Raw genomic sequence first — 24,876 nt, forward strand, 5'->3', positions numbered from 1 at the left:
ATATATATATATATATATATATATATATATATATATATATATATATATATATATATATATATATATATATATATACAGTTCGTGAACGAGTAAATAAATTTGTTTCCATTGAAAAAAAAACTGGAGCAATTTGCTTGCTCAAGGATCTGAGATGGATTCCTGTGTCCAACAGCAAATCTAGGGCTTCTACATCCAAAGCATGGGACTTCATGGGTCAACTAATCTTGAAAGATTCAAGAAACCAAATTAATCAAAATTATTTATTTAATAATCAGTTGTATTGCAGATACTGTTTCGAAGAGCAATCACGTGTCAATGAAGGTCGATTATCAAAGGTATATGTTACTTCAACAATGACATCTTCTGGTAACCATCTAAACCATGCTGTTTTTAAACCTGGAAAGACTTTTGAGCAACCAGTTAGTTCTAAAATTACTAATTGGGTCCGCACTGTACAAAATAATAAACCAGCACAAAGTCAATTTGAATTCAACAGAGATCTTTGTCTGTTAATATGTTTAGATCTTAAGCCATTTAGTTCAGTTGAAAGATCTGGGAAGAAAGAACTTTAAAAGTTTTTGTTCAAAAAATACAGCGTTTTAGCCTCCATCATCTGACTGTATATCTGGATCTGCCCTAAAAGATGTTTATACTTCTGTTAAACAAAGAGTCTTAGAAGTTCTACAATCATGTGTAAGTGGAACTTTGATGATGGATGGTTGGACTGACAAGCGTAATCGTTTACCTTATTTTGGAATTCGTTTAAGTGTTGTGCATGATTGGAGATTTAAAATTTTCACATTGGCTGTTCAGCCAGTGGAGTCGCACACTTCTGAGCAACTTTATCGATTTGTTAAAACTGTTTTAAAAGAATTTTTACATCAAGATAAGCATTTTTTATTATTTAACACAACTGATGGTGCAGCTAATATGAAAAAATTATCAAAGCTATTAGGCCATGAACGTATAACATGCACCGCACATGGAATTCATCTGCTTTTAACCTCAGATAGCTTAAAAAAAATTCCAGAATTAACTTTACTAGTAAGCAAATGCAAAGAAGTAATAAAAGCTTTACATTTTAAGGGAAATATGCTATCGAATGAAATTGAAACTGTGAAAGACGAGGAGTTGTTCAAAAGAATTACAACTCATGTTGACGAGCTAACAGCTGATGAAGAGGATCCAATTCTTGATTTTGAAATTGAAACTGAAAATGTAAGCATTCTTCCACAAACACAGCTAACTAAATCTGTTAGTCAAGCTGATGAGAGTTCACTTGAAGAGTATTCTGAAGAGTATTCACTTCTAGATTTTGACATACAAGCTAAAAATAATGTCATAAAAAGTCATGAGCACAGTTCTTTAAAAAATAGTGTCCCAACAAGATGGAATAGTACCTTGGAAATGATTGAATCTATCTTAGATCTAAAAACTCATTTTGATACAGTGTTAAAAAAAATTGGAAAGTATGATTTATGTTTTCTTCCTGAAGATTTAGAACTTCTGCAAGAACTGCGCAATTTTTTATCTCCATTTCGAGAACTGACTCTACTTGTTAGCGAGGGAACACCAAATTTGTCTTGCCTTCCACACATGGTAACTAAAATTAAAAATTGTTGCATTGTTCAAGTCACAGATTCTTCTGCGATAAAACAATATAAAAAGTTAGTTAGAAAATGCATTGAGAAACGGTTAGTTGTTACTAATTTAGTTGAATTAGCGTGTTGTTTTGATCCAGCAATTTGTGATGTTGTTTTGACGAAGGAAAAATGTGAAATTTTGTTAAAAAACAGCTAGAACAAAATAAAAACTTCTTTATTTGGTTCAAACATTTTACCACAAATAGGAACCGATAAAAAGATTAACTTCTCTGCGTCATACATTGACAATAATCAAAATAGTAAAAGCTCAAACGCAGCGCAGGATTTTAAAAAACTTAGACTGACTTTATTACAGGAAACTGCAAAATCTTCACTAAACTCTGGAGCAATATTAGAGAATAGCAATGGGTTGCAAGCTGAAATAAATCTTTATCTTACCATTTGTGATAATCAATCACCAGCCTTACTGTTTTGGAAAAATAATGCAGAAAAGTTCCCTATTCTAGCATCCATAGCCAAGGTAGAAGATAATTTTATTTTTGACATTAAACTAATACTAGTGACAAAAATAACAGCAAATATTAATTTTTTTCTGAAGTTTAATGTTGCTTATTTTACATAGTTTCTATTGTTTAAGGTTTATCTTGCATTGAGCATCGGCAGTGTACCTGTTGAATGCCTTTTTAGCACGACTGGTTTAATTTTGAATGGAAAGAGATCCTCCTTGGCACCATTTCGAATGAATGCAGTTTGTTTCATACACGATAACTATCCAAATGCTGGTCTATGAGCTAAGTCTTGCATTTTTTGGATTAGGACATTATTTATGTTTTTATTTCATTTTGATTAACTTTGTATTTCATATATGAATATTTATTATATGCAAAAGTTTGTTTTGTTTTGGTTAATGCTGTCAGTATTATACTTGTATATATGTCATTATTATACTATAAACAATTATGTATATATATATATATATATATATATATATATATATATATATATATATATATATATACACATCTGCATAGCAATAATAAATTAAATTAGTAAAAACACTTATCTAATTTTTGATTACTTCAACACTGTGTTTCACCATCAGTAGGTTCATCAGGATTCTTCCTGATGAACCTAGTGATGGTGAAACACAGTGTTGAAGTAATCAATAATTAGATTTATATATATATATATATATATATATATATATATATATATATATATATATATATATATATATATATATATATATATTAGTAAAGTGTTTTTACTAATTTATATATATATATATATATATATATATATATATATATATATATATATATATAATAGCCAGCTAAGCAGCCAAAAAAATCAGGCGGCTAGCCAGCCACAAAAATGTAGGCTAGCCTCTCATGCCATCAGCTAGCCGGGCAGAATTTTTTTTAGCCAGCCATGAAAGTAAAATACCGTGGCTAGGAGGTCTACTCCTTCCACCTTTCCAAGACTCTCCTCACTCGACAACATATTTCTATATTTATCCTCAATCATCCTAACCTGCAGCACATCCTGCCCATCACGGTTTCTGTCTGCCAATCTGTACTGATCCTTTTCCCCTTCATTAGTGTTCAACTTCTCATGCAGATTAATATATGCATTTTCTTTAGCTTTTACCACAGCTCTCTTTGTCTTGCCACACATCTTCTTGTTCTTCTGTCTACTTTCTTTTGATGAAAGTGACAATTCTTTTTAGCCAACCCCTTTCCTCTTGAACTTTCCTGAAATTCCTCATTCCACCACCACGCCTCCTTGTCTATCTTCTTCTGTTCTGATGTCACACCAAGTATCTTCCTAGCCAGATCCTTTACTGTATTTGACGTCTCATCCCAGTTATCCAGAACACCACCACCCAGTGCCTATCTCACCTTATCCCTGAACTTTACACAAAAGTCCTCATCCTTTAACTTTCACCACCTGATCCTAGATTCTGCTCTCACTCTATTATTCTTCTTCACCTATAAAACCATCTTACATATCACTATCCTATGCTGTATAGCTACACTCTCTCCTGGTACCACCTTGCAATCACTAACCTTTTTCAGGTTTCTTCTCCTACAGATGATATGGTCGACCTGTGTGCCTCTTCCCCCACTCTTATACGTCACCCTGTGCTCTTCCTTTTTCTTAAAATAAGTGTTAACTATAGCCATCTTTATCCTTTTAGCAAAATCTACTTGCACCAGAGGCGGTCGTTGTTAACCCGGGCCCCGACCGATCCGGTATGAAATTCCTATCGTTGATCCGCATCATTTAATTTGGCGCAGTTTTTACACCGGATGCCCTTCCTGACGCAGCCCTCCCTATTTATCTGGGCTTGGGACCGGCACTAAAATACACTGGTGTTTGCATCTTAGTAGTATATATATATATATATATATATATATATATATTTTTTTTTTTTTTTTTTTTTTTTTTTTTTTTTCTCATCATCGACAGTTTCTTAATTATAATTTTTTTATTGTCAAGCAGAAATACTGAACAGACTACGGCATTTTTTTGTTTTTGTTTTGAGAAAACAAAATTCAATTTTTTTTTTTTTCATCTTTATATATTATTACCGAACTTAATCCTTTAAGAAGTGTTCGTAGTGCCTTTTCGAGCGTGTTTGACACGAAACCCTTGGCTGCCATTGCAACCGAGATAGTGGCAAGAAAGCGTGGCAGTACATTTTGTTGTAAGCGTGAGAAAAGTGTATGAAAATATCTAACGTACGTAAATTTTGAATTAAGTAACATTAAAACATACTGAAAAATGTATCAAGCTTTACAGTTTGACTTTCACATGAATATCGATTTGCGTCAAGCTCTCCTTAATTTTGATGTACAACATTTATTTCCGTTAAAAAATTATTATATAGTTTTAAAAATTTTTGGCTAATCAACGTGACAGCGTGGTTGAGTGGATAGCGCGCCGAGCTTCTAAACAAATAAGCCGAGGTTCGACTACGTACCACTAATGACTTTTTTTTTATTTCAAAATACTTTTGAAGTTTTATAGAAATTATATGCAAATATATGTAACGATATTATACACTTTAATAAACGAAAAGATTTTTTAAAAAAGCTAAAATTTCAAAAAACATCAAAACACCGGAAGAAAAAATTCGTTGCGTATGTGTCATTATTAAGATACTTATGCTATTAATGCGCTTAGGTAGTTAGTCCTAATACGCTGTGGATGGTCTGAAAAAAAATTATCTGAAACTTAATAAAGGAAAAACTTATTAAGACAGTCCTGCTACTTCACAAAGGTGCTGCTGTAAAGGCAAAAAAAAAAAAAAAAATGTCCGTTTTTTAAAACGCCTTAATATGCTTATTACATATTTTGAGAAAAATGCATTTAAAAAAAAATTATTAGGAGAAACTCTTTGTGAAACGTTTTTGAAACTAATAATTTTTATGAATTTTTTCAGAACTCTTTGAAAATATGTATTCAATAACGTTTGTAGATATCAAAACAAGCTTATTTGGTAAAAAATTCAAATTTGATTTTATTTTACCTTAAGGCGTTTTAAAAATGGGCTACAGTATGGATGATACAACGAATATATTGAAATGAGATAAATTGACACAAATTTTAAAAGCTATTAACTAAAGCCACTAAACCAAAAAAGTTAAAGCAATTGCAGTTCAGTGCACCTAAAAATTTTAAGTATAATAAATTGGTGAATGCAAAGAAATATTTTATAAATAGTTTTTTAATATAAAACTAATTTTTTTAAAACTTTGTTGTATAGGCAGCTTTGGCGCTCAACCATCCCAATATAAACAATATGTATAAAAAAATATGTTATTTTTTAAGTATATTATTTATAAAATGTAAAAAATCCACTTATATAACGTTTTATTCAGGATCATACTTATATTACAAGTAAACTTATTATCTAATAATTACAAATCTTTTTTGCTCAAGTTGTTCTGTTTTTTTTAATTTTTTGTATGCATGTTATTATATTTTTTAAAAATTGACAAGATCAAAAAAATACGAAACATGTTGTCTCAATCCAAGTGGAAACTTTGAAACTTCAGTTTTAGGTTTGCCTCTCTTTTAATAATTTCTCATTGTTAAAAATAATAGACGAGGTTTTATCGTAAATCGTTCAAGACACAATTTGTTTGTGTATGTGACGTCACTTTGTGGCTAAAAAACTAAAAAAACAAACTAGAAATAAGATTTTATTTAAATTTTGTTTAAAAACTCCTTTTATTAAAGATATATGGAATATATTTTTATGGAATATATTCTAATAAAGACAAAAACTATTTATTTATTACTTTTGTAATAATATACAAACTCTTATCGCTGAAATGATATATCTGTACCAGTTTTATAACTTTTTGTGTAACTGTATGCAAGATAATTAAAACTAATGTCAGCGAAAGGAAACTTGATGCATAAATGTTTATTTTGCCACAAACTGACATCAATGCGCAAAATTTTTTTGGCTTGACTTTTAAATTAGCGTTTAATAGGTGAGGCTGTAATTCTTTAGTTTTTAATTATAATCATAAGAATGAACTTTATTTTTATGACTATGTTTTAGTTGTCTAAGATCTTCTTATTTCCATTTGTATAGCGTTACGTAAAAACGTCTGTAAGTGTAAACGTCTTTAGAATAAGTTGAGTTTGCAGTCATTATATGGAATATTTGCGTATAATAAAATATATAATCTATAAAGTAAGGACACTCTAAAATTTTATTTTAATTTTTTGAATTCTTTTTTGCTTTATTATTATTTTTTTGCCATTAATACAAACAAAATTTAAGAAAATTCAAAGTGTATTACGCTAAAGAGAGGTCTTGATCCCCCTAAAACAAAACTGATGACAGCACACTTAACCACCGAGCTATCAATGAAATGCATTTAGTTAAAAAAAACCTGATTATAAGTCTCATATAAGCTCTACGTATGCGGAAAAGGTGCAGATGTTAAGTTTTTTGCTCTTGAATGTTTTTTTCAGAATAACCTGTTTTTAAAAAAATATTGAAGTAAATAAGGAATAGTTATATAATTAATCGGTGCGGATTGATATGTATAGAAATTATTGGTTATTTGGTAAAGATTATTTGGTAAAGATCCGGAAAGCTAGGATATGTAAGAAAAAAGTATAGAAAAGTTCGGTTTGGAATAGACTTACAAAGACCCGTATTTTTACGGGTCCGATCTCAGCTAGTTTAAATAAATAACATGAGTAGTCAAGTTATATTTATGGATCGCGATGTTCAAGAACGTCATTTCATTTTATTTTATAAGGAAGCGTGATGTAATTTTATTCCAAACGTATCAAATCAGCAAGCAAACGAGCATGACTAGGAAACGAAGCAAGCTATCGACAAAAATAATTGGAAAAAACTCTTTGCAAACATCAATAGTAAACAAATAGTGAGAAATCAAATATCGGCTTTTACCTCAAATTTAAATCAAATGTGAGGCAAAAGAGTAACAAAAGCAGACATTCTAAAAAACCAACACTGTATAAAAACGCGAAAAACTTGCAGAAGCCTAAATGATCTTATCATCAAGAACATTGCCGTAAATATTAATACATATTCATAAATTTTAACATAAAATTATTACATTATATAATGGTTATGTAATGTCAGATAACAGTGGTAATGGTAATGTCAGATAACAAGTATAAAAATATATTTTTACAAATACCGTTTGTTTTTCCTTTTTCTCTTTGTTTTTGACAAATTATCTAAAAATGACGAAAATGACTAAAAGTTTTTTTGTTTTTAATGCTTTGAAAATTGAAGCGTTGGGGAAGGAGGGAGTTCATTTTGTAATGAATAATGTCTACGTATGCAGAGGAAGGAGGGATGTCGTTGAAGGCATGCGGGTGCGTACAATGGGGGAGGGGGTCCTAAAGAAGTGGTTTGTATGTCATTATGAATTGCTCCGTTGTTAAGGAAGCATTAGTTGAAAAACTTAAACTACTGAATAATTTTCAATTTATCTAGTTACTACAGCTCATCATTTACTGTAAATGCCACACAAAATTAGGTGACATACGAGTAGGGTATAGATGCGTATACTTAGCTGATGATGCAGGATGCCAATATTTTAAGGTTGATTTTCCTGATCCACTACCTGTTTTCGCTGATTTAATTTGAAATTAGCTAAACTCAACTTCAAAAAAATTAGATTTGTATTCATTTAGAAAATTGCTCTTTAATTGCAAAATTATAAACAATAATACTATCCGCATTTAAAGTTCATAAAACTGCAAAAAAAAAATTATATTACGCGTAAGATATACAATTTACTTTAGTTACTTAAGTTTAATAAATTGTCATTTTTCCTAAACTTAACCCAATTTCTTTGATTACTCCATGCAGTTATCTGAATTCCCTTGTTTTTTCTGATTTCTCTGATCTGACAGGCAACTTGTGATGGGTTTAACAAGGCTCTGGCTGTACGTAATTTAATTAACTCACTAAATAACTAGAAAATTTTTTTATTTCAACTTGAAACTGAGTTTACATTTAAAATGAAATCTGGTTATTTATAGTTCAATAACTCAGTGTAGAAACCCCCGAGGCAATTTAAAAATTTAAAAAATAAGAAGGGAAAATTACTAACCAATTGTATTTATATAATTCATCATACAGTTATCATAAATATCTACAACTTAAGTTTATAACAACATACCGTATATAACAACGTCAATTCGTATATCACAAAATAACATATAAACAATATGAACAAGATACTAGAAAATAAAACTATATTTAAATCGTTTTCGTTTAAATATTTTAATCTAATCCACAAATCTAGCAATATTTTATATAAAAATATGAATAAAAGTTTCAATTAACCTGTTAAGGTTAAATAAACGTAAGAGAAATTTTAATTACAAGGGAATAAAAAATTTGGAGAATCTAGGGGGAGGGGACAAGAAAAAGAAAGGGAAAAAATCAGATGGGGCGAGAAGAAAGGGGAAGGGATTTTTAAGAAATGAGGGGCGCAGCGTAATACTACCTAATTTTATATAGAAAACAATAAATAACCTTTAAATAATCTACCAAAAAACCTGAATTTCAGGCAGCCTAGAATAAAATAATTTTAAAAACAAAACATAAAAAAGGTTATAATTTTAAACTTTCGAGTCTTCACTTACGACATTGAATGGTTTTAAAAAAAATTGTTTTATTACATTGAAAAACTGATTTTAAAACTTTTCTTTTTCAAAATATAAAGAAACGTAGCAAATAATGTATTAAACAGCTTAGAAAAAAATTATAATAATAATAATTTGTTTGATCAATTTAAAATTTTATAAGTATAAATTACACTCCCAGCGGGAAAAATAAAAAGTATAAAAAAATACTTCGTTGTATTTTTATTCCAACAATATCTTCTCAACCTTGAACTTGGATGTCATAAGATAAGTCATTCTTTTTACCAGACTGCAACAACAAAAAAAAAAAAAACTTAAAAAGTACTAAAATAATGAAATGGTATGAAGCATAACAGGGAAAGCATACTACTTTTAACTCGACATAAGGTATTAAATGCCGTAAAAGTTTACTTCGCCCATTTTGTTCCGTGCAAATTCAATGCGAATACCACCATTTTCAGATGTCAACAAAACAGCACTAAAAATTTTTTAAAGAATTATAATTTTTACCAAAAAAGCTATAAAACACTATTTACAAATATAAAGTTTACCCATGAAAAATATTCTTAGCGTGAAGTGCTCCAATGACATCACTGTATTCAACAAAACTGACTGGTGTGGTGCCTTTATTGCGAAGCATTTTGAGACGACGAAAACTCGGAATCCTCGAGTATAAATAATAATTGAGTTATATAGTCATGCATTATAAATCATTATATATTAAATTTCTCTTTTTTTTTTTTTTTTATAAACATGAAAAGGTAAACTTCTCAAAGACTAAAAAAGGTTTTACCAACATAATCATATGTAAAATAAAAATGTTTTAGTAAGCAAAAAAGTAAAATAAATACCTGCCAAACATGTTTTTGAGTTCATCTTCCGTTGTATTATATCCCAAATTAGCAACAAACAAAGTTGTACAAACTTGATGGTCTAAACCTAACATAGGATTCCCTATTAATGGCGAATGACTTGGCATATTAACGGTTGACGAAAGCTAAGCAATAAAAAAACTAATACATTTATATAATTAAAGCAAGATTTATATGGTATTACTTACTAATTATTTTTCTGGTATTTATAAAAAGTGAAGTTGCATAGATTGCACCAGCAAGAAAATAAAAAGCAAATAAATAATCTATGTAAACAAAATAACTTTGATTTAATTTTTATTAAAAATTGCTACCATCAGCACCGCTCTTTTTTTTAAAGGTTTTAAGTTGAGGTTGGTTTTACCCTCAGGTAATTTCGTTGATAAATAATTCTTTATTTTTAAGGATTCTTTTTCTAAAACTGTATAACGTTCAAATATGAGTTTATTTATCTTTATAAACTTTATATATCTTTTTTAAAATTAAAAAAATTTTAATGAAATTTGAAATCTAATTAATAATTATGATACAAAAAAAGGAATCAGGGAGTTACTAGGGGCTTTTTTTAAGGAGTATTTTTGTTCCTGTTGTCCAATCGCCATTTTTTTTGTAAAATATCACTTTAATGAATACAAAAAAAGTTTTCTTTACGCTTGACAGAAACCTATTTGGAATGCTAAAGAATCAGCCTCCACTTAACTATAATCAGGAAACTAAACTATCTCTAAATCAAAGACTGAACATTTGTGACCACACTACTTTTAAAAAAAGGTTGGCAGCAGGTTCGCAAAAAAATTATTGCTGACACAATTTTTCTAAATTTTGAGGGTTATATATATATATATATATATATATATATATATATATATATATATATATATATATATATATATATATATATATATATATATATATATATAGATATGTATATATACATATATATATATATATATATATATATATATATATATATATATATATATAAATATATATATATATATATATATATATATATATATATATATATATATATATATATATATATATATATAAATATATATATATATATATATATATGTATATATATATATATATATATATATATATTATATATATATATATATATATATATATATATATATATATATATATGTAATGATGCTTATATAATTAATTTTTTTGTGAGTGAGTGTAGTTTTGTTTTCTTCTCGTTAGTTTTTGCAATGTCGAGTAAAGAGTCTGAAAATTGAAAAAATGTTTTGAAATTTTACATAAAAATATCTATCGTTTTCATATTCCATGATTTCAAAGGCATGTAAAGTTCCAAAACCAGAATTGTTATAAAATGTTATAAGGAAAACAAAACTGTAAAAAAAAAATCGGGAAGTGATGGAAAATCAAGATTAATTTCCAAAAAGAAGGCAAAATCAATAGTTCACTCAATTCATTGAAAAACTCAGTCACAACTAGATTTAGCTACAAAAATGAAATGCAGTAGATTTTTCATTCAAAGACCATTCAAAAAAGGAAAATCTGAAAGCACATTAGCAGTAAAAATTACATAAGGGTTGCTTGATGGTGAAATAAAGGCAATATGATGAGCTAAATATTTGTTAAAATTGATGATAAAAAAATATATACGCATTTTAGAAGACATTGAAACTAACGGTAAAAAGATTAGTCAATGCGTCCTGGTAATCAATACTATTATCAGTCACAACCTTATAAAGCTTGTGACAAATTTAAGTACATTTTAGTTGAAAAACTTGGCTATTTGCAGTGGTGGTTTTAAAAGCTCTTTTTTGCTAACAAATCAATCTTCGAAATAAGATCTATATGTGACTGAATGCTAAAAAAAATGAATACTTTCTCTAATTAAAAAAGATAAACAACCAACCTTATTTTGGCCAGATCTAGCATTGATCCACTATTCTAAAAAAGTAAGCGGTGGTATAAGAAAAATAGTCAACTTTGTTCAAAAGGATGCTAATCCACCAAACTGTCCTGAGCAGCGAGTTTTGAGTCTTACTGGGCAATTGTGAAGGAAATATTGAGGAAAAGAGGCAAATGTGCAAATGGTTTTAAAAATTTCCAAGATTTATGGATTAATGATACAAAAAAAAGTGATGCAAAGTAAAATTGTGGAGATAATAGAGATGATACTTTACAAAAATGAGATTACTTTACAAATTGCGGAGATGTCGGAGATGATACTTTACAATAAATTAAATTACTTGCAAGTCATAAAGTTAAGTCATAATTTATTTTTGTTGAAATAAAAAACTAATTACATAAGCACCGTTATAAAAAAAATCATTATGATTGATAAAGTGGTTTTTGAGAAAACTCAATGTAAAATCGTACAAATTTTAACCAATCATGGTGATTGCAGATTTAGGTCTACACCATATATTAAGTAAAACCACTTTAATTTTTAAAATCCCATTTTTAAACCCTTGAAGTCTTTCAATCATTGCATTAAAGTTCTTTCACATGGTTATTTCAAAATGACTTCATCAATGAAGTTTTAGATGCAAAGAATAATTCTGTACAAATATTACCTTGAAATATGTTTTTTAAATGCTGCACTTAATATTTTGTATTTAATATATATACTCACTATAGCGTATATAGATATGCATATTTTTTTAATATAATTGATCTATTAAACAGCTCCCTTTTACAGTATGATGTCAGAGTGCTGAACTTAGTATGTTATCAGATGTGTGTGTGTGTACATATATATATATATATATATATATATATATATATATATATATATATATATATATATATATATATATATATATATATATATATATATATATATTAATATATATATATATATATATATGTATATATATATATATGTATATATATATATATATATATATATATATATATATAAATATATAAATATATAAATATATAAATATATATGTATATATATATATATATATGTAAAATTAGCTTTTTTAAACCCGTTGAAAAGTGCATGTACGCAGTGCATGGTGGTGTACGAATAACACATATGCACTTACATTAGGGGATAAATTCAGAGATAAAGCATGAAACCGGTCCAGTGGTGAGATATAGGCCTTAAAAAAATAATCATAAGTAATGTAACTGTTTAAAAAAGCATTATTAATCAAATTTTCAGTAAAATAACTTGTTTGAAATATGACAACAATATATACAACTCCTGTTCGTTATAAACTTAAAAAGTTAAAATAAAAAAATATTTGTTAAATGATTATTAATAAAAGACTATAATTATAATCAAAATAATATTAATACAAGATAACATTAATATAACTAAACTTACTAGTAGCGGGGAATGAACCAAAGGTAACTAAAATAAATTTAAAGGTAATTAGCACAAATTTAAAAAAAAAAATAGAAATAACTATCAAAATTTTAATAACAATAATAACAATAAACATAACATCAAATGGCAAAATGTTATTCAAAAAGTGAACAGATGATTTTCTAAAATTATTTTTAATAAATACTATTAATTACTACTACTACCGCAATAGCAACAACAACAACAACTATTATTACTACAACAAAAATTACTGTGACTGCTACTACTACTACTACAACAACTATAACAACAACAGCAATAACTACTACTACTACTACTACTACTACTACTACTACTACTACTACTACTACTACTACTACTACTACTACAACAGTAACAACAACAACTACAACAAAAACATCTACAACAACTACTACTACAGCAACTACTACTACTACAATAACAACTACTACTATTACTTACTACAACAACAACAACAACTAAAACTACTACAACAACACAAACAACAACTACTGCTACTTCTGCACAAGTTTTAATTGTTACAACTAACAAATATTATTTTTAATAAAATAAATTTGTACAAACTTGATCAAAAAAATAAAGTAAAGGTTCTTAGATTTTAAAACGCAATAAGTACATTATAAGAATGATTACAACAAGCCATTAATGCATTTTATAAAGCTAAAAACAACTAAGTGAATATTTAAATCTCATTTTCTGTACTGATTCACTAATTACTATAAAAACAAGTACTCGATTTTAATCACTAATATTTAATCACTCGATAATTAATCACTATATATATCACTCTATAATTAATCACTAATAACACAATACTAGCTATGATTACTAGTGCATAATCAATATACCTTAGTACTGATTAGCATTATTAATATGGTCATTAATGAAAACAAAAAACAAAAAATCTCAGCTCACTACTTACAGTTGTTATGCCAGGGTGAAGATGTTGAAGTGCAGTGTGGTTACCATTAATATCAACAAAGTTTGTGCTAGAGGATAAAAAACTTAATAAAACAATGCAGCTGTCAATAACTACAATCAATGGTATCAATGGTAGTTGTTGACAATTGATTGAAACTACTTTTGAAACATTTAACATTTTGAAAAATCAACCCAATAATTAGAAAGTAAGGAAAAAATGCAGGACCACAAAAAAGAAAGAACTGGAAGCCATTATGCTATCTTAGAATCATTCTGCTTATATTAGGTTTTATATTTATTATCTACTACCATTTATACATGGATCATTTAATATCTATTATAACAAAAATGTTAAATTAAATATGCACAAAATATTTTAATTACTATTACATGTATTAAATTTGTTTTGTTACATGTATAAAAGGTTATGCTTGTTATGCTTTGATACATGTATGAACAATAAGTAAGAAGAAGATTTTGAAGAAGAATATGAAGAATAAAACATCTTATTAATTTATTTTATTATTAATCATTATTTTGAACTTGTATGTGAATGTTTATCTATAATAACAATTTGTATGGTTTTCTAGATATTTAAAAGACGTTATGATATTGTTTTAATACTATCCGCATAATTTGTTAACTTTCTAAATCTAAATTTGGATGTTTCAAGGTTTTAACTAATTCAAAGAAAAATTTCCAATATGTTAAAATGAAAAAAATTAATCTGTTGAAACCAATAGAAATTTATTAAAATTACTAAAACACCATTAATCAAAAATAAATAAAAAATGATATAAACAATGACAATATAAATATTGTCTATTTTATAAATCCTTACATATAAATGATTAAATTAGGTAAGGTTATATATGCTTGCAAGATATGAGCCTCTCAGTGCACTCTTTGATCAACTCCATAAAAATTAAAGTAGAGAAAAGCAATGAAATAACATACATTTTAAAAATTCCTGTTTTGATATAAAAAATTGTACTTTAATGAACTTAATTTTTATTATTTGGGAAATTTATTAAAAATGCAAAAAGCTGTGACTAAATCAAATATGAAATATTAAATTTAGAGATTTTTCAAAAAGTGGAGTTAATCGAACTGTGCACTGAGAGACTCATATAATACCTATCCCGTCAAATATAATTTTACAGGATAGATTTTTTTGCAAGATAATATTATTGCAAAGTAGTACATTCAAAAATAATTACAAAGCTAAAATTTTTTCTGATTTTCATATTACTTTTTATTAGTAATTTTATTTATTATTTAACTTGAAATTTATTTTGGTTTAGTTATTTTAGTTAACTTAATAATTCTTTATTGCATGACCCTTATTCAGGGTCTAGAGAAGCTAAGATGTATTCATCCTATATCAAAGACTCAAGAAGTTCAGAATTTCTGGAATAATTTGAATATTCAATATATACTTCAAATTGCTGATGCAAATGGTAGCCCTTGAAAAATCTTACATTTCTTTGCTTGAACAAATAATAGTTTTTTTCTTTTTTAAACATTTTTTTTCATTTATAACTTCAAAACATTAAAACTTGATCCAGTTGGGAGTTCAGATCTGTTGTATGAGCAAAAAGTTTCTGTTTTTTCTGTGATGTCATTTGTGATGACTTATATTATCACTTTAAGACTTATTGTTTAACTTTTTACCAAACCACAATAAATAAATTTAGATTTATTAGAAGTTACAATAGAGAAACTTATTAGGAGGAGATATTAAAGACTGGTTACCACTTAGTGTTACTGAAGAGCACATACTGAGTGATAATCAGAGAGCATAGGCAAACACTACTTAATTAAATTATTAATAATATAATATTCAATTAAACATAAATAGAATATATAAAATGTATATAGACAAGTTAAAAATTTGTAATAAAATCTGATAGCTGTAAAAATTGTATTTGAAATTATGTATAGGTTTATTAATTCCTACTTTTGTGCCCATTGCATATCTGGAGTAAAAATGCCAGGTGTCAATTCAACTAAAAAACATAAATAAATAAAAATGGTAAACTATTGCAAACTCAAACATGAAAAAAAAATCTTATTAAAACTCCACATTTGGTTCTTAGAACTTACATCCAGGAAATCCTGGCCCAGGGATAATTGTTGTTCCTGAGATAGAAGGTGGACGAATTAACACTGGTTTTGTAACTTTTGTATTAGCTTTAGCAAACTCTATTCGTATAGAAGTAGGCAGTTCTGGGTCAAAACGAATTCCCTGAAAATAAAAAATTAAATTAAAGAAAGAAAAAGATAATAGGTATAAAAATCAGCAAAGTTTACAGAATGAACTGAAAAATTTTTTTGAAGTAGTTTTATAATTTAGATCTGGAGTAATTTCAAAAAGACAATCTTATCAAAAACAATTTTAAAAACATTGATTTTCAATAGATAAGCCTTTTTTAGAATCCTTGTTAAGGCTTTTTAATCAGTAGCACATAAAGCCTTGTTAATAAAATTAAAATCGTGTTGTGTAAATGCATTTGTACAACACAATTTTAGTTTGTTTGAATACCCACAGTCCTTAAATAGATTTTGATTTTATTGTGAACAAAGTCCCTTAATAATCTTTTTTTAGTAGTTTAAACTTTAATTTTTTTTTTATTGTTCTGTTTCTTCAGAAACAATTAAAAGTAATATTATAGGTATCTTCCAATTTATCCTGTCAAATAGAAACTGGAAATACTATTTAAGTATAATAATAATAAAACAACATAAAAGCTACCTGAAGTTCAGCCTTGCAAACTTCTGCCTGTTCTCTGTTTTCAAATGTGACAAATGCAACAGGCTATAAATTTATAAAAATGAAAGACATTAATATAACAAAATTAATGATAACTGCGCTGATCACAACTAAAGGTCTTACACTTGTTTAGTATGTTTAGAACTCTATATAAAGTCTAGAGTTCTAAACATATTTTTTATCAACTGCTATGGAAAAAAATTATTCATTCACATTTATTTAAAAAACCTAGTTGTCAGGGGTCAATATGAAACAATAGAGTCTTAAACTAATGGATACGTGTACAAATTAAATAAACATCGTTAAGTAAATAACGTTACTGAGTTACTTTTTTTTTTATTGGTTTTTTAGGTATAGATGTAGTTATTTAATTTACAAAATATTAAAACTATTAAATCGAGAAAAAAAAATTAAACTAAAAATGTATATATAAGGCTAAAAACCCATAATTCTCATTTAATATACTAGCAATAAACATCCAATAAAAATATGTAACATTTACTCACAGTAATCTTTTCTCCCTAAATAAAAAACATTTGCTTACAGTGGCCTTTTTCCCCTAAAATGAAAATAATAAAACTAAAATTTAAAAAGAGCTTTAACTTTATTACATAACGCAATAATAAATAAATAAATATATATATATATATATATATATACATATATATATATATATATATATATATATATATATATATATATATATATATATATATATATATATATATATATATATATATATATATATATATATATATATATATATATATATATATATATATATATACATACATACATACATATATATATACATATATATATATATATATATATATATATATATATATATATATATATATATATATATATATATATATATATATATATATATATATATATATATATATATATATATATGTATATGATAAAAACTAATATCATGTTATATTATTACTATTATATTATCATAAATAACTTAAGAAATAAAATTATGTTCTATGCACCTACTTCTTTTCCTGTTAGTTTTAACAAAGAACCTTGGTAGCCCTATAATTTAAACAAAAAAGAAAAAATGCACTAAAAAAAAGATATTTAAAAAAGTATTACAATAAAAAAAAGTATATATGATAGACTAACAGGGATTTTTAAATAATTGCTTTAATACTCTCTATTTGTCATTTTTGTTTTTCCTTTTTTTAAAAAAAGTCTAATAATTAAAAATATTAAATATTTTTCAAACAAAAAACCATTTTAATATTGCAATTTTCAGCAAAAAGCAGCAAGCTACAAAAAGATAATTATTTAACATCGTATATCAAATGTATTGGACATTTATTATAAAAAATTATTTTAAAACTTGTTTTTAAATGTGTAACAAGTAAAACACTTTTTAAAAAAAAACATTTTTTAAATGGTAAAAAAGTTAATATAAATTTTCAATAATTAAAACTCTGGTTTTCTTCAAATTAAAATGTTTTTATTGCATTTTGCATTTAATTTTAAATTTATTTGTCTTTTATACGCCATTTTATGCCTTTTAATCTGAGCTAATTTAAGCTTAAGCTACATCAATCTCACACTAGGAATACATACAGAAGAGCAATGAGTAAAAAAAAAAAAACAGAGTTTAACCAGATTTTTATAATATTGAATTCTGAAAAAAAAGCTTATATGGATCATTTAAGCGATAAGAGGATATTTGGGTTCTTACCAACGTTACCACTTGAGTTTATGAGAAGACCCCAGATTTCCCCTCCCAAAAACTCCAGAAATTCCCAGATTATGTACACAGTATTAAATTAAAGTAAAAATCATTTTTACGGCACTGTTAATTGAAGGTGGCTGTTAACAGTAACCCTAAGCCAAAAATATTATCTTAACTAAAAGTATACTACGGTATACTAAATTAATTATAACTATACAAAATATCAAATTTCTTCCTGTTATTAGCATTTTTTTACTTTTTGTGGTCCCAACCATAATGCGGAAGGATCCTCATTATAGTTGACGCCAGATCTCGTTATTAATCCAAGTGGTCTTCTGCAACAATATTTGGGAAATTATTATTTTTTTTTTGCTGCGATGATCGATGGTTTATTTCTCAAAAGAGTCTGCTTTGGGTCTAATAGGGGCATCTGTGCCTAAACCCTGTTTTGTTCTAATGGAAACCTGCGTTTTATTTGAACAAAAGTTCAATCAGGAATGACAATACAACCTCACGAAACTGAACATTTTTTTTTTCATAATGGTGGTTGGATTAACTGGGCTTCACATCGTTTACTAACTCAATGGTACCAAGTTTTATTGCAACTGGTTACTTCCTGAAGGATTAATGTCGGCATAAGAATGATGCTGCCATAAACTTGTTTAATAAAAAGATTAGGAAGGAAACGATACTTGCTTATTACACTGCTGTATAATTTGTGAGTTGTACACTGTACAACAGTAAGACCTTTTTATTCAAAATGATAAATAAAAGCCTGACAATTATTGACCCATACAATAACGGTTATTTTATTAAAAAATATGCTGGATATAAAATGGATGCCTGAAATACCGTCAGAAAGAGAATGGCAGTGATGGATTAAGGGAAATGGCAGTGGTGGATTAAAGGAAATAGTTTTAAAAACTTTTTTTTTTTTTTGTATATATATTTTACCTTCAAAAAAAAATAGCCCCAGGAAGCGAAAAATCCTTATCCACCACTGGAGAATGGGCTTGGGGTCGTCCGTAAATTACGTTAAGGAATTTTTGACCGTTTTCGACCTCCCCCTCTCCTCGTCACAAAATCGTAACACTTTAGTAGCAAGTTTTGTATGAGTCGTCACACAACCACTAACCCTCCCCTTCATAGAGCGTGACGTAATATATGACAACCCCTTTAGCACAACGTTTATCTTTTTATTATTTTTATGCCAGTATTATTGCCAGCGCGAAAATGCCGTAAATAATGCCAGCGCAAAGCGCAGTATGAGAGGGAACGCCACCATTGAATGATTAATATATAATTATATATAAAACCATATATAATTATATATATATATATATATATATATATATATATATATATATATATATATATATATATATATATATATGTATATATATATATATATATATATATATATATATATATATTACATTCTATATAATAATACCTTTAGCCAGTGGGTACTGGACGTAAATTAGACGTCTTTTAAACGTCTATTAAACGTTTAAAAAACGTCATTTTTTAGATTCTGTGCCGAATATAGTCGGCAAATTGAGACCTTTTTGTACATTCAGTTAATGAATTGGAACCTTTTTTAAGATTTAATTGGGAAAATGGTACTTGGACTATTTTATATTTAAACCACTTCCTTTTGAATTTTCTTATTAAGTAAGCTTACTCAGCAGGGACAGAACGTCTCCTGGACGTCTTAAGGACGTTCTACGGACATGTAACGTCCAAAAGACGTCGTATAGACGTCCCACGAACGTCTGTGCCCGCTGGGTATATTCTTTATAAAAAATATTTATTTTATTTTATACAAATTTAAGTCATTTCAGAAACAAATAACGAGACTATTTTTATTATCATAAATAAATATAGATATGAATTTGTACAACCGAATAAGGTTTGCATATTAATATATTCAGCTGTATATTAAAATATTCAGTTGTATATCAATATATTCAAATTCAAATACTTAGTAAACGTTTGAAATAATAACTATCCTGTCGTCTACAAGCATTCATAATTTGTTTTCATAATATAAGATTTAGCTTTAAGTTTTCGTAAGCCGCTAATTGATTTAACATTTAACTTCCGTAAACCTACCGGTTTACGGAATACGAAGCACCACTATCAATCACAATAAAAAATGTATTCTTTCTATAATTTACTGATTAAAAATATTTTAACCCAATAGTAGGTCCCTGAAAATTTCAAACTCTCTACTTTAAATTGTGGATAGCTTACACCCACATGCGGTGTGTACGCTATGAACATACACACCGCATGTGGGTGATATATTGTATATTAATTATTATATCTTTTCAGAAGATTAGGATTTCTTTAAGGATTTCTTTAAGGATTTCTTTAAGGATTTCTTTAAGGATTTCTTTATAGTCCTATATTTTTAGCTCTTGTTTTTTATACATTTCTGTTTCAACATAATAACCTAAATTATAATAAATAATTTATCATAATTTTTAATTGTAATAAATAATAAACTATTTATTATTTATTTTTTATTGATTACCGCTGATCATTCAATGCTTTAAAAAACACTTTATTTAAGTAATTAAAAAAAAAATTGCAGGGAATAAAACTGTTAAAAGCAAATTAGGAAACTTTTAATTTCTTTAACTATTTTTAAAACATTTTTTTAAAACAAATGTTACAAAAAAATCGAACTTAAAATGGCTCCAAATATTGATTAGAATAACTTTTTTTAAATGTTATAAATATTTTAGTTAGTTAAAAAGAAAAAAATTGCGATTTAATGAAGAAGGACTATTAATAGAAATCTCCAAGACTACGTTCATTAAAAAGGTAAAAAGGTTACTAAAGCTAAATTTTAATTCTATTTCAAATAGATTACTTGAATTTTGAGTTTATACTAATTTGCAAACACAAATTGAATCTCAATCGTTTGCAGGATACTTTATAGATTAAAACCGTTGTTAAGTATTTGTTGTCAATTAAGCTAATGTAAATAGTTTTAATTTTTTACTTCGTTATACGATTTAGCGATTTAGTATATCTTAGTATGAAATAAATCGTACGATATAGTAAATCGTAGGCATCTCTGCTTTGCTATTCAATTGTAACCAAGGACATGTTCTGGAAAAGTATCTTCTTACAAACAGCAATAAGTACCTTTTAACATCCCTCATACCTTTTAATGCCTTTTTCAAATTGTTTTGTCTAGTAATTATAATTGAGAAAAGAAATGTCAATAAAGTTTGTTAGACGAGTTTTCAAATTAACATCTAAATATAAATATTAAATATTTATTATAAGTTTAAGCGGTTGTACAAAACGCTATTTAAGTTTGAATAATTTGTACAACAACCATGCACGTGTGTTTCAAATTAATGTATTTTGTTGTTGTTGCTGTTATCGATAATTTTAGACGATTTAAAAGATAAAACTAGGCATATAAATAATTAATAGTTTCTAATTTTTCTACAATTAAATCATACATTTTTAAATAAAAAATTGGGCAGAAGAGGAAGAAACCATTTATTTTATTTTGTAGCGTTACAGTCGAGTAAACCAGACTAGTAATTTATAAAAGTCTTTATCGCGAAAACCATTTAGATTAGTTCTTTTTGAAAGAAAAGTTAAATAGTTTTGTGATAACACGTTTTTCATAATTTATTAAAAATAATTAAAATTCAAAATTTTATATAACTTTTAATAAATAATTGAAAAACGTCCTTTTTTAACGAACAAAAGCTTGTTTAAAAATGTTTCAGGGAAATAAAAAAAATAGAAAGATCAGACAAAATCAGAATTAATTTTTTAAAGTGCTAATTTACGTTGTTAATAAATACATATTAAAGAGACGAGCACGTAAATCACAGACATTTTAGTTATTTAAAGTTGTGTGAAGACATTCCTTATTTCTCTATGGCCTCTTAAAAAAATCTAGACAAAGAAATCCACCTGAAACCCCCCACGGACGCTCTAAATTCAACCTTGAGTATGAGTCACATAAATTCACTGAATATAATGTCACATATGTTTGAAAGATAAATATGAACTTTTCTTACTGAATAACTTCGAAACATTAGATAAATTTCTCTAGGTTTTGTATCCATAGGCAAACCACTTACAAATAAAGTGCGAACCTAAAAAATTAAAGTTTAAAGTTAAATGTTTGACATAAAACAATTGTTTTTGATATAAAAAAAGAAGCCGTATCCTGCAAGTACTGCATTTATAAGATTTTAATTTACAAAAAAAGTGTACCAAGAACTAAACGTAAATTTAAAAAAATATTTGTTAAAAGTACCAATGAAGTAACAAACGATCGTATTAAGACTTTCGGTGACGAAAGTTTGTTTTAAAATTTAAAAACTAGGTTTAAAAAATTTTAAAAAGTATCAAACAGTATATAGAAACTTTCATCACCAAAAGTTTTCAAGCGATTCAAATCAGGGGCAAAATCTTAATAAAATAAACAAAACTATCAAACTTATAAAAAATTATTTAATAAACATGGTTGTACAAACAATAAATTAATAAAAAAAAAAAATTCAACACTTAAAAACAGCGCTTTTTTTGAGTTTTTTTCCGTATTACTTTAAAAAGATTTATTTTGATATAAGCAAAAAATTAAGCAAAAGATATTATCAAATTTCTTATTTTAATATTTAATAACTTTGTCACATTTTTATTTTAGTTTCTTATTGCATTTCTTTAAATCAGCATGTATGATTAATGAAAAAAAAAATACTATTTAAAATGTGGTTTCAGTGCAAGATACAGCTCCAAAACAGCATTTATTTTTTTCACTCAACATTTTTTGTTAGAAATCAACTTTTATAGGAAAATAGAAGTTTTTTTTTTTTTTTTTTTTAGTAAACTAAACAAAACAAAGCAAAATGAAAGTAAGAGTTCATAACGATTTGAAAAATGTTTCTTTTTCAAGGAATTAATCCTAAAGTATTTTTTTGCAGTTAAATTTATTTTGGGATTATTATGCGCATTAAAAGCTATTGTAAATTTCCTATTAAAACTGCAGTAAAACACTAAAAACGTTTCATTTCACTCAGAATTACTCATCAATCTCATGATTAAACTTATTTTATTTAATCGTTATATTGTTGAAATTCATGCTTAATGTAATCTAAAAAAAATGTTGAGCTTTTGGCGACAAGTCGTTTTATCACCACCTTATTAAATATTATTATACACCAAAAATTTAAATCTAATAAAATGTAAAACTTCGCAAAACGTAAAACGCGCAGATTTTTTAAAATTGCTCAAAGATAAAATTTCTCTTAAAAGATTAGAAAAAACGTTGTTTTTTTTGCTTTAAAAAAAATCTGCGTATTTAATAAAGCGTCACTAATTCTTAACGGTCTGCAAATACCTTGCAAAATAATAAGTCTATCGAAAGTTACGTTTCAAAATAGAAAAAAGTGTTACAAGCAAAGTTAAACATGTCCCTAAATACTCACACACGTTGAGAGAAGTAACTTAATAAATACAAGATATGTTGTACACTTTTAGATGTCTAAAGCATGTCTTACTTTTACACAGATACAGTCATTTTTAGATGTCTTTATCACATCACCTATTAACACAGATACAACCCTATTTTTAACTTATTCTTCATGTTTAAAACACGTCTTTTAGATATCTTGCTTTTACACAGATAGAGTATTATTTTTAACTTATTTTTGTTAATATTTGTGTCTATATTTTTATTTTTTTTTACACTTAAAAATTATTACAATAGTGGATCGTAAATTTTAGTTAAATTTAAAACAAACAAGGTCTAAATTTACAACAAAAAAAAAGTCCAAGTAAACAAACCTCTTGCTGAGAGTCGTCGCCTTGTGTTGAATCACTTGATACAGAATTATTATCCATACTTCTGTCTAGAGTCATTCTTCCACTTTAATGCAGTGCTGTTTACAAAGTGTTATGCAGTGGACTAATGAAAAAATTTCAAAAGAATTGATGGTGTTTAGTGAGCTAGTGCTTTACGTGCGCGTGTGGTGCATTTATTCGCGCTGTGCCGTTGTTGCTGCCTTTTTTTAACGTTTTTTGAATTTAGAAAAGGCTTAAAACAAACGATTACAAGATTTTTTTTTAGATAAACCACTTAACGTTTTTTGTTTTATTTTTTTTGTCAAGTTTTAGTTGATTTTAATCTTATCTTTTCAAAAAAAAAAGAGCTGAAATCAATCTAAATACTTCAAACGAAACGCTATTGTGCAAGATTACAATAACGCGTAACGGCTGAAATTATACAATAAATTCTTTTCCACACAGATCAAACAAAATCTCTATCGCAACACGCCTAAAACAAACAAAAAATTTCTTATTTGTTTGCAACAAACTTAATAAACCAAAAAAAGCAACGTATTCTTTTGGAAGTGCTACTTTGCTTCGTGTCTTTACAAATACTAGAAAATTACGAACAAACCAGCAGTATTTATCATGAACATTTTTTTCCTTCCTTCTAATAAACC

General features: G+C 26.8%; 1 protein-coding gene and 1 long non-coding RNA gene across 3 annotated transcripts; one reads left to right on the top strand and one right to left on the bottom strand.

Moving 5' to 3' along the window:
• Positions 1-1,641: 1,641 nt before the first annotated feature.
• Positions 1,642-2,492, top strand: LOC136085045 (uncharacterized). The gene is made up of 2 exons (XR_010641031.1): positions 1,642-2,124; positions 2,242-2,492. It is a non-coding gene; the product is annotated as an uncharacterized LOC136085045 (long non-coding RNA).
• Positions 2,493-8,219: 5,727 nt separating this feature from the next.
• Positions 8,220-24,876, bottom strand: LOC100208163 (uncharacterized). 2 transcript variants are annotated; one of them, XM_065805057.1, is made up of 14 exons: positions 24,215-24,876; positions 22,444-22,521; positions 17,689-17,727; positions 17,225-17,239; positions 16,663-16,725; positions 16,014-16,155; positions 15,868-15,916; positions 13,909-13,975; positions 12,963-12,989; positions 12,679-12,735; positions 9,617-9,762; positions 9,317-9,430; positions 9,177-9,243; positions 8,220-9,054 (listed from the first exon to the last, which is right to left on the bottom strand). In XM_065805057.1, the coding sequence occupies exons 1-14, from the start codon at positions 24,287-24,289 to the stop codon at positions 9,007-9,009; spliced, it is 987 nt and encodes a 328-aa protein (XP_065661129.1). In that variant the 5' UTR covers positions 24,290-24,876; the 3' UTR covers positions 8,220-9,006. The 2 variants fall into 2 exon arrangements, with proteins under 2 accessions (XP_065661129.1, XP_065661130.1); XM_065805058.1 differs by lacking the exon at positions 12,679-12,735.

Source organism: Hydra vulgaris, chromosome 09 (assembly GCF_038396675.1).
Source record: "Hydra vulgaris chromosome 09, alternate assembly HydraT2T_AEP".
Classification (NCBI taxonomy): Eukaryota; Metazoa; Cnidaria; class Hydrozoa; order Anthoathecata; family Hydridae; genus Hydra; species Hydra vulgaris.

Coding starts and splice junctions, on each gene's coding strand:
- LOC100208163 (XM_065805057.1), bottom strand. CDS start 24,289: ATGACTCTAGACAGAAGTATGGATAATAATTCTGTATCAAGTGATTCA. Junction 13,976..15,867: donor GATATGCAATGGGCACAAAA/GTAGGAATTAAT, acceptor TTTATCCTCTAG/CACAAACTTTGTTGATATTA. Junction 12,736..12,962: donor TGGTTCATTCCCCGCTACTA/GTAAGTTTAGTT, acceptor TATTTTTTTAAG/GCCTATATCTCACCACTGGA.